The sequence below is a fragment of the Meriones unguiculatus genome, chromosome 16 (genome assembly GCF_030254825.1).
Source record: "Meriones unguiculatus strain TT.TT164.6M chromosome 16, Bangor_MerUng_6.1, whole genome shotgun sequence".
Taxonomy (NCBI): domain Eukaryota; kingdom Metazoa; phylum Chordata; class Mammalia; order Rodentia; family Muridae; genus Meriones; species Meriones unguiculatus.
Genome location: NC_083363.1, coordinates 45,907,566 through 45,925,293, shown reverse-complemented (window position 1 = coordinate 45,925,293; position 17,728 = coordinate 45,907,566). Strand labels below are relative to the sequence as shown.

Sequence of the window (17,728 nt, the reverse complement as noted above, 5' to 3'; positions counted from 1 at the left end):
ATTTTTTCTTTCAGTTGGTCATTTGTGGAATACTTCTCTGCAGATGCTATAGCTAAAATTGGCTGTCTTGGGACATAACAAAGCAGATGTCCTCCTTGTCTCTATGGCTTCATGTGTGTTTTCTTTTTTGTTATTAATGTCACGCCCAGCTACTGTTTCTGTACTGTGTTCTTTCATCATCAAAGATTATTCTGTATCTCTCCCCAGTAGGAATCAATCATCTGCGGGGTCCCTGTTTCTCCATATGGAATACAGGTTCAAATGAGTCATTGATGTCCAATTGACTATTCAAATACCTTACAACTACAGATTTAAAGTTACAAATGGATGATTTTATTTTTTGCACTTCTCTAATTTTATAAGAAAATTCTTAAAATGGAATTTTACACGAAGCTAAATATCAAACACATCCTGAATTAAAACTTAAAGACACCAGATTCCAAATTTAAGTAAATTAAAATCAAAATGAATACAAATGTCAGGAGCAGGTGTCCTAAGCAGGTATTAAAATAAAGTGCAAAATTCCCTAAAATAAATGTTGTAACTTTGAAAATTCTGACAAAAGTGCCTCTCTAGTGACTGACACTAACAAGAGCTTAGTCCTGGCAAACCTTGGAGCAATACCTTACACCTAGGAGTGACAGATGCTGGACTCTGGGTGAAGCAGGGCAGGTCCGTCCTTCTGTGAAGAAATCAGGACATTATTATGAGAAAAAGTCAATAATAAATGAAGAAAACAGTGGTCATGAATTTGAAGGACGGTGGACAGGGGTATGTGGAAAGTTTGGAAGAAAGAAAAGGAAGGAATAAATGATGTAATTCAATTACATTCCCAAAAATAAAATAAAGCAAACATAAGGAGAGAGCAAGAGCAAGACAGACAGATAGACAGAGAATGTTGCTAGAACGTGGTTGTGCAATGTATGTCCTCATTAGCCATGATCTGACAATTTCATAGAAAAATACAGCTGGTCTGATAATTCTGCCCTTCTTAAAAGAGAACCATAGGTTTTAGTAGATTAGGCTTCCTCTACACAAAACTGTAAACACCAGACAGAAGAAAAGAAAAAACAAATCTGATGGAAGGAATTTTTAAGTAACAAAACAGAAATTTTAGGTGTTCCTATTATTGAAGGAAAAGAAAAACACAAGATATGTGCTGTCTGTATCCCCTTTTGCTCTGCGGGTGCTTCACAACATGGGAACATGGGAGATGGAACCTGAGCAGAGAGCTCCGGTTTTTACCAGGGCTGAAGAAAGGCTGTTCCTGTTCAGGAACTGACAGAGAAAGCAGTACCTGGTAAGCAAAGAGCTTTAGTATTTGCTGTAGATTTCCTTTGGCTCTGAGTTAGTCATGCAGAGGGAATGATTTCCATAAACCAAACAAATGCAGCCACTGAAAAGCACAAGTGCAAACACAGATGCCAAGGCAGTGCTGGGTGCTGGGGAAATGGAATGAATTCTGAGGTCCACAAACACTGGGAAGCTGAGATAGGGGAAACTTAGTTCTAAAGTTCATGCCTTCCAAGCAGGAGGAGCTGAGTTCAATCAGCAACCCAATTGTTAACATCTGGGCATGGAAACGGGCATGACAGATGCCTTTAATCCCAGCACTCAGGCAGATCTCTGCGAGTTTGATGTTGACCTCAATTCTCTAGCAGGTTTGAGTTCCAGACTAGCCATGGCTAAAAAAATGAGAGCCTGTCTTTTAAAACAAACAACCAAAAACTGGACCTAGGGGCACATGTTTGCAGTCCTAGTTCTGGTGAGGCTGAGTTAAATACATCTCAGAATCTCTCTCCAACCAGCCTAGCCTACTTGGTGTGTTCTGAGCCAGTGGGAGAACCCATCTAAAAAGAGGGGTGGGGACTGGGTAGATGGCTCAGTTAGCAGAGCCTCCTGGAACCCCTGTATTACAGATACAGCCTTCTCTGTCGGCCTCCATCGGCAGGTGTGCACAGACCCACCCACACAGCATACAAATTTAAAATAAACTCTTTAAAAAGAACTACATGACACCTGACAGTCAAAACTCAACCATGCTCTCTGCCGAGGGTGGGCTTGAGCAAATAGAACAGAGAGAAGCCACAACCCCTGAGAGACCAAATTTCAGAATAACCTTCATCAGACCGGAGGCTTCAAATCTACTTCTGCAGAGGAGGAAGACGGAGTTATTATTCTGGCAATTGAAAGGAAACTTTGTGTCAGAGATGGCTGTCTGGGTAAAGATACCTGCCACCAACCTTGACAAGCTGGGTTTGAGATCGGTGAAGTTGAAGAAGAGATTCCTCTTCCAGAAGTTCTCTTCTGACTTCCCCACGTATGCTGTGGCATGCATGTTCCCACAATAAAAAAAATCATAAAAATAACATGGTACAAACTTTAAAGAAAAATGTACACTTTTAGAGAAAAATATGGTCTAAAATTGTCAATTGAACATTTTGAGTTATCCTAAAGGAAGGGAGATGATGACTGAAAAGAAGAATGAACATACTTCTCAAACAGAGAAATTTAAATATCCATCACTAATACATTCAGTAAAATAAAGGATGTGGCAGATGTGCTCAGAGACCTCAAATCCATGCTCCCTTCTCCCTGCCATGTGGTCCCACATGCTTTGTGTATTCGGTCTTTTTCTTCCTATCACTGTGAGGGAAGAGTCATGGCGTTTCACTTCTATACAGTGTTTGTGTCATTCTGCAGATGATAAAATGTAAAATTTAAGGAAGAATTCTGTAACTCAAAATGGATATTTCACTAGTCAGAGTTGGAAAACCCCTGATCCAAGGACAAATAGTAGAACAATTGTGGAGTAGTAAAGTTCCTAATTTAAGCAAAAAAGATGTGGAAGAATAAACAGAGAGGTGGGCAGATAAAACTAACGGGCCAATAGACCTGCCCCTTAACTCCAGGTGTTTCAGTGATTGCAGCAGAACTTAACACCTGAGATTGGGGGTATAGCTCTGTGGTGGAATGCGTGACTACCATATATGAGATCCTAGGCTCAACTGTCAACACTGCAAAGAAAACAAAATTATATATATATATATATATATATATATATATATATATGTGTGTGTGTGTGTGTGTAATGTAAACATTTATATTTACATTACATATACATTATGCATATAATTTATATATTGTATACATAATTTATACATAAATTATATATAAAAAATAAATGAAGTAACTACAAATGATTCATACACATAGCATTAGACGAGAGAAGCAATTAATAAGCAACAGATGTGTCAGTAAAATTATAAAAAATAAATGACTTATGGCCATTTACAAATCCAATCAAGGGAAGAGAGTGGCTAAATCTATCTCACTGACTTGTTTGTGGGTGCATACTATGTAAGACACATACATATTTGCCTATTTCTGTTTCCAGGCCAGAGAGAAAGACAGAGACAGAGAAGCAAAGACAGAGCAGAGACACCCCAGGGAGGACTGAAGGGCAGTAGACAGTGTCCCAGACTGTGGCCAAGGTTTTTAGGTGGTTGGAATGGGTTCCCTCTCTCTGTAGGAATTGGCTGGTTTGTGCTATCAGAGACGTCTGGATAATCTAGACAAAGACAGGGCAGCTGATTCCTGCTACAAGAACCCAACAGGTGGGAGATATGAAAGTCCACTGAGCAATTCCATTCAGCCTACTGTGCCTCTTTTTCTTGGAGAAGAACCTGGAAGTCAGCCATCTTAAGTGCTTAAGTCATAAGTACATTATTGTACACAGACCTTTTCTATCTGTCTGCTTTTCTTAGGGCTGACTCCTAGCCCTCATTCTTAACTGCTTTTTTAAAAGGACATTACAAGTCAGGAAAAACAAGTCACCATCTTATTTAAGTGGACAGAGATTTGACAAACCTTTACATGTTGAATTCAGATAGGAACGAAAGCAGAGAGGAGGGGTAAGGCGTGAGAGAAAAGGAATATGAGAATACATTAGCACGAACTACAAAATAGCATTACATTAACACTCTGCATATGACCTGCCTAATACATATGCTTGTAAAAGAAGTAACCAATAAAGGCCAACATACGCATTGGTGATTAAATGCAATCTGACAGCCAGGCGTGCTGGACCACACTGATAAATGAGCACCCAAGTGCTAGGGAGCCAACTGCTGAAGCAGGGCAATTACTAAGAATTCCAGGTCACCATGGGCTTCATAGTAACATCTACGTCATTCTGGATTGCCATGTGGGACCTTGTCTCAAAAACAACACATGAACATACAATCATAGCAAACCAGGAAACAGGTTTGTTTGTTTGTCTGTTTATTTATTTTTACCGTGAGGCTAAGAGTCATTCTGAGATAATCCTAATCGTGCCCAGCAATACAGCGTGGGGCATTTCCTCCCTGGGGCCACACATATGCAGCACTGCTTTCAGAAATACTCACAATCCTCTAGCCAGTGGTATAGACAGCGAGGGAGTAAATGAAAAGCCACGGATATTGGAAATTAAGTGGAACCTTTTGTTTTTCTCATGTTTATAAATGAAGAAAACGTAAGGGTATCAGAAGAAATAGCTGGTATAATTAATAGGGTCACTTTTATAAAGTCAATACAAGGTCAATATACGAAAGTCCATGTGTTTCCATGTGCTAGTGGCAAATGTTGGGAAATAGAATTAATAATATATCATTGCATATAATATGTGAAATAGCAAAAAAAAAAATAAATGTAAAATTTAGGAACAAGCCAGTAAATACTGTTAAAGGCTACAATTCAGAAGGGGAAGATAGTAAGACCTGGACAGGACAGGAACTCCACAAGGAGAGCAATAGAACCAAAATATCTGGGCACAGGGGTCTTTTCTGAAATTGATACTCCAACCATGGACCATTCATAGAGATAACCTAGAACCCCTGCACAGATGCAGCCCATGGCAGCTCAGTATCCAAGTGGGTTCCCTAGTAATGGGAACAGGAGCTGTCTCTGACATGAAATCAGTGGATGACTCTTTGATCACTTTCCCCGGAGTGGGGAACAACTTTACCAGGCCACAGAAGAAGACAGTGCAGCCAATACTGATGAGACTTGATAAGCTAGGGTCAGATGGAAGGGGAGGAGGACCTCCCTTATTAGTGGACTTGGGGAGGGGCATGAGAGAAGAGGACAGGAAGGTGGGAATGGGAGGGAATGAGGGAGGGAGCTACAGCTGAGATACAAAGTGAATAAACTGTAATTAATATAAAAAATAAAAATTTAATTAAAAAAAAGACAACTTATGGCCTTGTATTAACAACCAGCATGTGCATATATGTGAGGGTAAGATTCAATACTTATTAAAAGACCTTTATATCTGAAGACTTGGTTTGTTTAAAAGGCTAGAATCTAAACTGGTCTAATTTGAATACGTTCTCCAGTTACTATTGAGAACTGATTTTTCCCAACATTTTCAGGAGGCACTTTGAAATGGTTGGCTTATCAACCATTACTCCCAATGCTTCTAGAACTTATCAGCTAGATGCCTGGGTGGGATCTTAATGTTGATCAGGTTCCTATTCCTGTCTCCCATATATGATTAGAAATGTGTCACAATTTCTCACATAGAATTTTAACAACATTGTAAACAATATGGTGGGTGTATGTGCATTACATCTTAACCGTTTATTATGCCTTGTGTTAGTTACTGCTGTCTTTATTTTACCACTAAGTCATAATGGGCCTCTGTATTTCTTTGGTAGATATTTCTGTAACCCATAGGAGAAATACCAATTTTGTATTTGTATTTCTTACAAGAAATCTAAGTTGCTTCTACAAATTAGGTACCTGTTATCCTATTTTTCTTTCTTACAGAATTATGGTTTACTTTATTTATTACATATATACTATATTACTTTTATTGTAAACGTCATACAAATTTAAGAATAGAACTATTTTTTTCTTAAGAAAAATCTTAGCCTTCTGAAAATACATCTTATTTCCTGTATTTTAATTGTCACAAATGTTTGCACAGCCTCTTTCCACTGGAATAGTAGAGCAAAAATCTGTCGCCTGTGGGTATAACTTAGATAGACTTTTATGGTCCATTAGTCTTTAGGGAATGAAATGTCTTTTCAGTTATGTTACAGATGGTGAGCTCAGGATGCTTCACTTTTGTTTTGGTCTGTCTTTTAAAATTGTATTCTCATTATTCATTATCAATATTAATTTTTTAATTTACTGGCCTATATAACCATAGGTAGGGTCTTAGAGTTTAATTAAAAGCAGTATTTTTTCCTAAAAAGTACATAAAATCTTCCTGTCAATACTGATGGCATTTCTATTTGATTAAGTCTGTACAGACCTTACTATCCTTCTCATTTTATAATTATTTATAGCAAGCCAATTATCATATATATGTATGTATATATATGATACAATATATAGGTTGAAACATTGCTTCAATAAATATTAATTTATTTAACAAATAAAGACCCTATATAGTTGCTTAGAAAGGAACTACAGACAAATTAACTTATATATTATTAAAATAACACGTGTGCTTGTATTATATGCCCACTGGCAAAATCTAGGAAAGACACAAGGTTATTCATTTTAAAATTGAGATATATTTACTGTATTATAAAATTTACTGTATTATAAAATTCACTCGAAGTGTACATCAGTAGTCTTTTGTTGAATTCACAAAGTTGGACAAGCAATGCTCATATCTGTATTTCTATGTGAGTCTTGTCATCTCCCATGTAAATTCATATGTACCAGCACTTTCCCAAGTCTCCCTCCTCCATATAAAACCATTGTTCTTGAAACATTTCTTTATGGCCTTCACTCCTAGAAATTTCTAGATGTTTATAATACATGGGCATTTTCCTCAGTTACTTTCATTAAGACATTTTTTTACTTCATTTGTATTTTAACAACTACCAGTATTTTTTTTCCCCGTGGGTATATCTCATTTTGTTTTCCTATCAGATGAGTGCTCATTTGTGTAACTTCCACTTGAGGGTTTTGAATAACGCTACTTTAAATATTCATATATTTATTTGTATGAATATATGTTCTCATTTATCTTAAGTGAATTTCTGAGTGAAGTTGCTAGGTCATATGATAACTTTGTTTAACTTTTAAGTGGAATTTTCCATTCATGTGGATCTCTACATTTAACTGTAAATGACAGTGAATAATTTATGACTTTGAAATTGACAAATCTTGACAGTTTATATAGATCCATCACAGAACTGGGCAATTCAATAACAGGAAATGTTGCCTAAGGAGGATGTATAATTATAATCCATTCAAAGAAATTGATGAAGGCACGAAAGAATTTAGTGGTATTAGAATTTAGTGGAATTAGAAGATAATACATTAGTGTTGATATTTTTATTTTTCTTCAATATTTTTTCTACTTTTATTGAAAATAGATTTTGTTTTCATATAATATATCCTGACTATAGTTTCTTCTCTCTCTACTCCTCCTAGGGCCTCCTCACCTCACCTCATTTATGGGTCTGCCCTCGTTCTCTCATTAGAAAAGAACAGGCCTCTAATAGATAACAACCAATCATGACAAAATAAAATAGAACAATATGAAGCAAAAACTATCATATTGAAGTGGAGATGGTGCAGAACCAAAGGCAAAAAGGGTCTCAAGAGCAGGCACAAAAGTCAGAGAAACTTTGATTCTCACAGTCAGGAGACCCATAGAAATACTAAACAAAAAACTGTAATATATGCACAGAGGACCTGGTGCAGACCCATGCAGGCCATATGCTTGTTACTTCAATTATAATTGTTATTATAGAACACACAAAAATCAGCTTTTGACTTGTTATGTGATGTTTTTCCTCTTTAGAATTTTGAAAAATAAGCTACAAAACATGAAGTTTGCAAATGACTTAAAACTATTTTTAAAACTGGTTGGAACAAAGTGAGAGATGATAATACCTTTTTACTCCTTGGGGGTGGGAAGATTTCAGTGAGTACCTGCCTGGTGTGTGTGAGGCCCTGAGATTGATCTTAACACCTCAAAAGTGTCTTCTTTATTGCCAGAACCTGATGCTGTGCAGTTAAAGTAGTGCAGAAAAAGTTTACATGTTCCAAATTATTCCATCAAAGGACAGTCCTGTTTTGTTTGGTTTTTGGTTTGGTTTGGTTTGGTTTTCAGGATAGGAGTTGTATTTATTGATGGTCTCAAAGCACTGGTGTTATTTCAAGAAGCACAAGAGAAGAAAAGAATAGTCTGGCTAGTCAAATGATATGAGGAGTCATTGCAACAAAACTCTTTAGGGTTAGGGTATAGGGTGTGTGTGAGTAACATATGTCTTATTGTTTGAAAATTGTGGAGGGCCTTAGTGTTACCACATGGAAAGCTCTGTTTTGTTTTGTTTTATTTTGTTTTTTGTTGTTGTTGTTAATTACATAGCCAGTTAAATATGAGGGTGATTTGGGAGGAAAACAGCCCAGACTGTATATGATATAATATGTTTCATCGTGGTAGAAAAGTACACCTACACCTATTGCATAGACAAGGTAGATGGCTGTGTTGTTACACCATGTAGAATGAAAATGCAAACCAGTGAGTGTCATGGGGAAAGAAATGTGCAATAACCTGATTAGGGGTTGGGCACTGACTGAATGTATGAATGAAAGAAGAAGAAATGTAAATCTAATTTGCTAATTAATGGAATATACTCATGAAGTCATCCAGAAAAACTTCTATACTTCTGATCCAAGAGACTTATTTGCATTTAACATCTCACCTTCTCCAACTCTGTCTTTTCTGATAGATTTCTCTCATCAATACCCATACTTCTTTCAATACTTGACAGTCTTGGATTTTAATACAAAATTCCTGGAATCCCAAAGGCCCAGTTTGTGTGTGTGTGTGTGTGTGTTGTTGTTGTTGTTTGTTGTGGTGGTGTTTTTTTTTTTTTAATTGGCTTCTCCCTTTCATCTTCCTGAGATCTCTTCGTGGCTTCCCTTTTAATTTAAATACCATTATGAAGGTGACCATAAATAAGTTACACAACCTCACTGGTTTCTATTTTGTTATTTGCAGGAATCTTGGAATTTGTTATGAGTCACATAAAATGTCAGCATTCCTACCAGCTAGTCTGTGTTACCTCTAATGTGAACTTTGTATTGAAAAGCAAGATAGCAAGAAAAAAAAAAGAAAAAGAAAGAAAAGGTCTGATATTTGAGGGCCACTTGGATGAGATGTTACGTTACAGCATTGTCAGAACCCACGAGATTCAGAATATTGCGCATTATTTACACCTTTCCAGCACTGTCGACAAGATATTTCTCTTTGTTGTTTTGAAAAGTTTATAGCTTTGAAGCAGGGATGGTGGTGGATGGCACACAACTCTGATCCCAGCACTCAGGTAGCAGAGTCCAGTGGATCTTTGAGAGTTTGTGTATCAAGTTCCAGGCCAGTCAAGGCTACCACAAGTGAGACGATGTCTAAAATAAAATGAATCGATATTTAATTTTTAATTTGTGCCCTGCAAACATCTTAAGACAGTGCCTGGGCTACAGATATGGCTCAGCAGTTAAGAGCGCTCACTGCTTTTGCCAAGGACCTGGGTTCACTTCCCAGCACTCACCTGACAGGTCAAAGCCATCTGTAACTCCAGTTTCAGGGCATTGGATGTACTCTTCTGGGTCTCATAGCCTCTTCATGCATTCACATTCTCTCTTGCCTTCACCCATGCAGCACACACACACACACACACACACACACACACACACACATATATATATATATATTAGAAATAAAAGTGATGTGATCTGAAAATATGTATACAACTCAGTTGGCTCTTTCACCTAAAAACATGTGTCTGGGTTATTTTTTTTTTTAATTAATTTTAGAGCTTGAGTTATGCTGACCTGTAATTTATGGATGCATATATGTTTTTACTTTGTAAATATAGTTCATTTACCCCCAAAATGCAAGGCAGACGGATGGGGACTTCAGGAAGAGCCATCATCAAGAGCACCAGTGTAAGTGGAGAGATCTACACGCTGGAGCATAATGACGGCAGCCAGTCAGACACGGCCGTGGGTACCGTCGGGGCAGGTGGCAAGAAGCGGAGATCCAGTCTCAGTGCCAAAGTGGTAGCCATTGTTTCCCGGAGAAGCAGAAGCACGTCACAGCTCAGCCAGACAGGTGAGCACAGCGCTCTGATGCTCCCGCCTGCGGGGTGCGGTGGAGACACTGGGGTTGTGGTCTTCAGGCCAGGACTTGGGTTAGGACTGTACCGTGCATGCGTTTGGTTTCTCCTTCCTGTGTCTGAAAGTCTGCTAAGTGTACGTTTTTCATTTTATTTTTCTTCCGTGCAGCTCACTGAGGAAGGTATTGTCTCGTTACCCTGTAAACTGATCAAATGTTTTCCTTTAAGTTAAAAAAAAAATTAATGAAAGCCATGTTTACAAATATGCAAGGAAATGCAAAGAAGTATTTGACATCTAAAATTGGCTCATACACAAGAAAAAGCAACACGATTATTTTCAAAATGTTCCGTAATGCGCATGCGTGCCTTTGGGGCCACACATGCCTGTACTTTTTGTGGAAAAGGTCAGTTGTGCAACTTGAAGTCTATTCTTCAAGGTTCTGTAAGGATGCAGCTGAGCTCTGTTTGTTACAGTTTCAATGCAAAAGAAAACCTAGAAGCAGTTTTCACTTCAGGAAAAAAAAAATGGGTCAGTGGATTTATGCAAAGGATGCTTTAACAAAAATGTGTGTTTCAGGATTTTCTGTGGAGTGAAATATTAAAAGAGTTGTATCCTGAGGGTGTGCTTGTATGTACACAAACCCAAACAAAGGGGGGGGCGTTGGTGGCTTTTGCACGTCAAAATACCATTCAGCACTGCTGAAAATTTCATAATATTTGATTTTACACATTATGTAAGCCATTACTATGTTCAATATTAAGTCACAGCGAAGGTGAAGGAAATTGTGAATCAATTTAACCTGCCAACCTGTTTCTCTTGCTGTTATTATTGCTTCTGTCTTTTCCTCCTTAATAGCAATATTCTTGTGGTCACAACATTTACTTTCAAAGGAAGGCTTTCACAGAGTCTTAAAGCTCAGTCGGCATTCTAGAATATCTGTTTTAAGTAACATTCTATTGGATTAGGTTTCGAAATAAATTGGAAGACTTTTTTCAGCCATCTAAACACTGAAGTGGTGTATGCAATCTATGGCTGTAGTAGACCTGTGTCTGAAATGCCAAAGAAGAGAAAGACCCGAGATGGTTCAGCATCCCGGCGGGATAAGTTGCTGTTTGCTGGGTTTGTAGAACAGCCATTTGTCTTCCTTGGTGGTGGGTTTCCTAAGAAGAGTCCAGCAGGCAGCGGTCCCCCTGCATGTTATTTTGCAGCAGCAAGTTTATGGCGGTGCTTCCTCTTTGCCGATGTACTTAGGATCTGAGGTTGAAGGTTTGCAGAAAGGCTTTGACTATCAGATTTCAGGCTGGGCCAGTGAGATGTCTCAGCAGGCAACGGTACTTGCAGCCAAAGCCTGATGAGGTGTGATGAGGTGAGTGTGCTCACCTCATGAGTGCACGCATGATAGAGGGAGAAGCCCATGTGTATGTGTTGCTTCCTGACCTCCCGTTGCATGCCCTGGCATGTGACACCTCTGTGCATATGCAGGAACAGACACAAAGGAACACACAGGAACAGACACAAAATCAATTGATAATTTTTGAGACAGGTTCTCTCTATATAGGTCTGGCTGTCCCAGAACTTTCTATGTAGACTAGGATGGCCTTGAACTCACAGAGATCCACCTGACTCTACCTTCCAAGTGCTGGGAGTAGTGTGTACCAACATGCCCAGCTACTTACTTTTTTAAAATGTCATTACTTGGATTAAGTGGAACTGTTCTTTAATGCTATATGTAAAGAAACCTGTGCTGCCTATGGGGAATTCTACAGCCTGGGAAGATTGTTTCTCTGTCTCATTCATTTACATATATACAAACATATGAATATTATATATGAATGTACCTATATTCACATAATCATTCCCCTGCCCTTCTCTCTCCTAATCCCTGTCTCTTTTTTTCTCCATGACTTCCTCCCTCCTCCCTTTCATCAGCCCCTAGTGAGAAATAATTTTCTTAAATTTGTATACAAACTGTTAAGGTGCGTCATCATAGTTAATAGGTTCAAATAACTTTTATAGAAACACTTTCATTTGCTTTATTAGTTTACATTTTATTCCAACTGTGGTTACGTGTTAACTTCCACATAATGTCTGCCTTCCAAAGAACATGCATTGTTAGTAACCTCCATGAAGTGCACTGCTCTGAGAGATTTTCTTGAAATAAATAGGTGAAAAAAAATATTGGGGTATGAAGACAAAATATCCAGCATCTCTGTCTCACCACCTCCAATACCATCACCATCACCACGAACCGATGGTACTGCATATCCTTGTAGGAACTTTCCACGTATAAAATTTTATGATTTTCTTAAAGAGAATTATTTATATATATAAAATAAATAAGTTTTATTTTATTCATTTTATTTGTTATTCTTTGTTTATTAATTATAATATAATTATAGTTTATTATTAAGTCCCATCTTGATTTTACCAAAACAAACGACAGATGTTGGGAACACCCTGCTGTCATTGCTCAGACTTCAGACACAGCCTTCTTTTTTCCTCTTCCATCTTCCATCCTGACCTCATAGCTTCTTCTCCCTTGGTAATGACTCTTTGTCACTCCTGTGGAATTCACCGAAATTCACACATTTTTCTCCTAAGAAATGCCTTTCTTGTGATGTCATCTCCTACCAGCACCGTCTGATTTACACTTCTGTGTTCTTCCTTGCCCAGTGACCTCTTCATTTTAATTTCCCCTTTGATCAAGCTGGTATTTCCCATCTCTCAAATTTTGGTCCTTTTTTAGAGAATACAGCAGCTTCTATAATTAAAAACCCGCATACTTTTCTCTTTAACATTTCTTTTACACCATTTTCTGGGACTATCATTCCCATCCATTACCTATCCTGTATCTAGTCCAGTATTGCTGATTTTTTTTTTTTTTTTTTTTTGCTATAAAATAAAACCATGAGTATCTCACTAGAGATGGATTTTAGAGAGCCTTCAGGTAAAGGAATAGTTATGGGAGCTTCTGTAACTATGTGAATTGATAGATGGTCTTAAGGCAACAATGCATATTACTAATACATTCAAACAACCCAGAACTTGTATTTAATGTAAATGTCTGATCATGTTTACTGTAGAAATCAGGCTTGCATTTAGGATTTCTTACAGTAAGCCTGAATTACAGGTGCTCATTCTGTACTGTCACAGACGACAGACTGTTTGGAAAATGTGAAACACTTAAAAATGGAATTTAGCCACATCAAGAATGATTGATTTCAAGGGCATCATTTACTGATTTTGTTTCTATGGCAACAAGTGTGCACAAAGAAATATTTTGGAATTTTGTTCACAATCAATTAAAATTACTTTAAAAAGAATCAGAGACCACAGAAAATATATATAAATACACAATTCATTCTTTTGCATCATTAAATTGCAATTTACATTTAATAATTTAAATATTTATTTGAATGTAATTAATTTATTTGTATTAATATAAATCATATAATGTACATGAACTTTTAATTATGTAAATTATAATATTTATTATATAAATTATATTTAATTTTAATATAATTAATTGTAGTTATATTAATATATTTGATATAATTAAATTGTAATTATATTAAAATTAAATTATATTTTATATTTTAAAATCACCCCTATAGCATTAAAGTAAGAATAACTTTTAAGAGTTCAGTTTTGGTTTTTTTTGTTTTGTTTTTTTTATTTTTTATTTTTATTTATTTTTTATTTATTTATTTATCTTTTTATCAGTTACATTTTATTAACTCTGTATCCCAGCCATGTCCCGATCCCTCATTCCCTCCCAGTCCCTCCCTCCCTCCCTCCCTCATCTCCACCGTGCCCCTTTCCAAGTCCACTGATAGGGGGGACCTCCTCCCCATTCATCTGATCCTGTTTTATCAGGTATCTTCAGGACTGGCTGCAAAGCCCTCCTCTGTGGCCTAACAGGACTGCTCCTCCCTTCGGGGGTGGGGAGACCAAAGAGCCAGTCATTGAGTTCCTGTTAGAAATAGTCCCTGTTCCCCTCACTTTGGGAAACCAATTGGTTACTGAGCTACCACAGGCTACATCTGAGTGGAGGTTCTAGGTTATATCCATACATGGTCCTTGGTTGAATGTCAGTCTCAGAAAAGACCCTGTGCCCAGATATATTTGTTCAGTTTTGTTTTGTTTTTTTTTAATTTAGGGCCTGGGATAGAATATAAAGGGGATTAAAGTATATGTTGGCCTCATAACTCAACGTTTATGACATAAGAGTTTGTTTTCTCACTTGCGTGTTAACTGTTATCTCACCTGTAATAGCTACTTTCTCACTCGTACATGAAGGCCTACTGTGGGCAGTATACACCAATCAGTGAAAATTCATACTTAAACTATTTAAATTATGCTACTGGCTCTCCCAAGAAAGCCAACTGTTAGAGACACGAGAGACGGTTCAGTCAGTCGTGCTCTGTAATAGTATAAGGATTCAGTTCCACCCTTGCGCTCATAGGAAGCCATGCCTGACCCAGCACGGTCAGGGATGGGCTGCAGGTCAGCCTAGCACAGGCCACATGGAGTATGGGAAAGTAAGCTCTGTGGGCCCTGAAATGCTTCTGTTTAATTCCAGTAAGATGTTTCTTCTCAAGATAAAAACAAAAACCAACCAACCAAGCAAACGAAAAGGTTAGACTGTGTGTCACACAAGAATTATATATATAGCATGTGTGTTCTCTGAACAAGGTATTTAGCGTTCTGTGGCACTGCCAGCCACCGTGGGTGTTAAAATATACACACAAGTAACATTACATAAACTGCACAGATTACATTTAGGATATGTATATGTACACATATGTATATCCATGTACTACATGTATGTAACAGCAATTAATGAAAAAAGGCATGAATTTAAAAGAAAGGGAGCTATATAGGGGGGTTTAAAGAGAAGAGAAGGAAGAAGTGACAATTATTATATAATCTCAAAACTAAGGAGAATAATAAAAATGGAAATACATTCAGGAGTAAACACAGTTTTTCTCCTCCGGATGAAGCCATTCATTCTTGAAACACACATGACCTTGGTAGGTGAGTGTGGAATCACTCAGCAGCGGCCACCCCCTTGACTAGTTTCACTCCTGTGTGCTGGCAAGGGGGGCAAGAAGACACTGCAGCGGGGCTCTGTGTCTCCCAGGCTGGTGGCACACGGAGTAGATGGATGATCATTCCAGCCCCCATAAAACCCTCAACCGTTTCAGCCGCTCACTGCTGCGAAGTCTTCAAATTGAATTACCGTGTGTCTGCATTCCAAGAGGGTCTGTATGTTGAGAGTCGGTGGTGGAGACAGTGCAGGACTTGATCGCGTGCTGTCATTCTCACACAAGCGGGAGTCCATGCCAAGGTGCTCACAGAAAACGCAATAAAATAAGATCAGCTCTGTGCTTCTTTAACGATAGTTTTGAACATTCCACTGCATCAGGTGGTTTTGTTTTGTTGTGTTTTTTCTCCATGTCGGAATCCTCTCATCACGACTTTGCTCAGGACCCTGTGACTGCCCTCACCCACCATCCTTTCAGTTCTCACAAGCGTCTTTTCTCCTTAGAATTCCTGCGTGAGTAGCCTCACTTCCAATACACTGTCAACCCAGCATCTAGGGGTTTTATCTTTTATTCTGTGTGCAGAATAAAAGATACTTGAGAAGAAAAGTGTTTCAGACACTTATAGGCAGAACGTTCTAGTGACTTGAAAATGGCCCACACTCATCCCTATATAGGAGAATCTGAGCCTAGAAAATACTTTTTGGTCACATATTTTCCCTTTTTATATCAAAAGACCTACAGAGCCCCTGGTCACTACTACTTTGGGCCCCATTCCTGACCTGAGTCCTAAACGCCTTCCTTCTTGCTCTTTCTGACCTGACATACTACTGTATATTTTAAAGTTGTCTCTATATAAAAAACTTAGATTAGTGCCTTTTGTATCCTTTTTTTCTATAAAATTCCACAGCGTAAAAATATCATAACATAATTTTATGAAAACTGTTAAAAAGTTAATGATTTTGTGGATAGAAAAAGGAAAACCCTGGAACAAGTTCACAAGTGTATGTATATGTCAGGTAGTGAATCTCAGTCCTTGAAGACAGTTTTTGTTTTTTGATGACAGGTGATGTAAAAGAATCATTGGTGGTAGAGAACTGTAATTGGGAGAGTAAGGTAGGAAGACCGCAGCCAAGGCTTGTATGTGCTACAGAATAAATTCAAGGCCAGCCCGGACACCACAAACATACCCTGTTTCAATTTTTAAGAAGAAAGAATGGGGTATCACTCGACAGTAGAATGTTTATCAAGCGCGTAAATCCCTCCTTCAATGCCCAAAACCCCTGCACTCTGAATTTTTTTAAGGTGTGTTGGGAAAAGACTTGAGTTCAAGCTTTTAAAGGCACAGAGAGACTTTGCTCACCCGTTGGTGGGTATTCATAAGTGGCAAGGTAGAAGAAATACAGCTGCACTTGTAAAAACCGAAGGGGGGAGCTAGTCTAGAAAGCCTATGAAACCTGTGTGAATAAGCTAAGGTGGAGACTAGTGACACGATTGTGTTTAGTAAGCTGGAAGAGTCAGGATGGAAATGGGAAAACAAAATGAACCTACTCAGGGGTGAAAGGTGGGCTCAGCAGAATAGAAGATGCCATCCCCAGTGAATGACAAGGGTTGAGGAAAAGGAGACTGTATGGGAATTGAGGTGCGAGCAGCAGGATCTGGAAAATGAATGAATGGCAGAGAGGAGTAGCAAGGAAGGTATGAGCCTGAAGAGAAGGTTGGTAGTCCTCCATGAATCTCAAAGTGAGTAGGGGCTGAGATGGGGCCTCAGGACTTGAGGACTGAGACATTTCTCCTGACTTCCTTTTGCATGAAAGACTGCCTTTTTACACAGTGAGTGTGCCTCCAGTGTGGAAGAGGCTTTCACACAAATGGAAGATCATGCTACCCTCCTTCTTGTCTGCTTCAATTCTCTCCCCAACCATCATCTCACATCCACTTTCCCGGTAGAATCGGGAAGAGGATCTTGTCAGTAATGAAGGAGGAAGACTAGAAGATGCTACACTTGGGAGTAGTTTACAGCATGGGGCTAGAGGGAGTGCCAAGCACCATCTCTAAACGTTTGTTCGTCTATATAAACCCAGAGATAGGAAAATAAACAGTCAGGGGTAGTTGCCATGAAGTTTTCTTCTAAAAATTGTGAAGTAAAGATCAATTTAGTCCTCATTCCTTCAATTCTATCATCACTTACTAGGACATTTTTAATTCACTATGTTTTGTTAACTGAGGAAGAGCTTGTGTGCTTCCCCCCTCCCCAATCTCTCTCTCGTACTTATGGATGTGTTTAAGATTGAGAGAAAACTGAATCTTTTGAGGATGAGTTGTAAATACATAATCTCTCAATGGAGAGAATGAAAGATAAAATTCACCAAATCAATAAATAAACAGTCAAACTTCCAGAAGACAGGGTTATTGTAAAGAAACATTACACCATCAGTATTGAAAACTGAAAGAGCTTGAGCCATGGATGCCTGTGGCTTATTCAGTATTAATCTGGTGGCAGAGCAACTGGAGACAGCAGGGACAGCAAGGGGAGGAACGCAAGAAACTAA

At 38.3% G+C, this 17,728-nt stretch overlaps 1 protein-coding gene across 50 annotated transcripts in view; it reads left to right on the top strand.

Annotated features, from left to right (window-relative positions):
* The window catches only part of Rims1 (regulating synaptic membrane exocytosis 1), a 479,343-nt gene that overhangs the window by 400,590 nt on the left and 61,025 nt on the right, over nt 1-17,728 (top strand). For 28 of the 50 annotated variants that reach the window (XM_060369745.1, XM_060369744.1, XM_060369741.1 and 25 more), the window contains one exon: nt 9,891-10,126. The exons of 15 other annotated variants lie outside the window; for them this stretch is intronic. In XM_060369745.1, coding sequence (XP_060225728.1) covers nt 9,891-10,126 — 236 coding nt within the window. The remainder of the gene's footprint in view (nt 1-9,890; nt 10,127-17,728) is intronic. 7 more of the 50 variants (XM_060369742.1, XM_060369753.1, XM_060369756.1 and 4 more) reach the window with 1 other exon arrangement.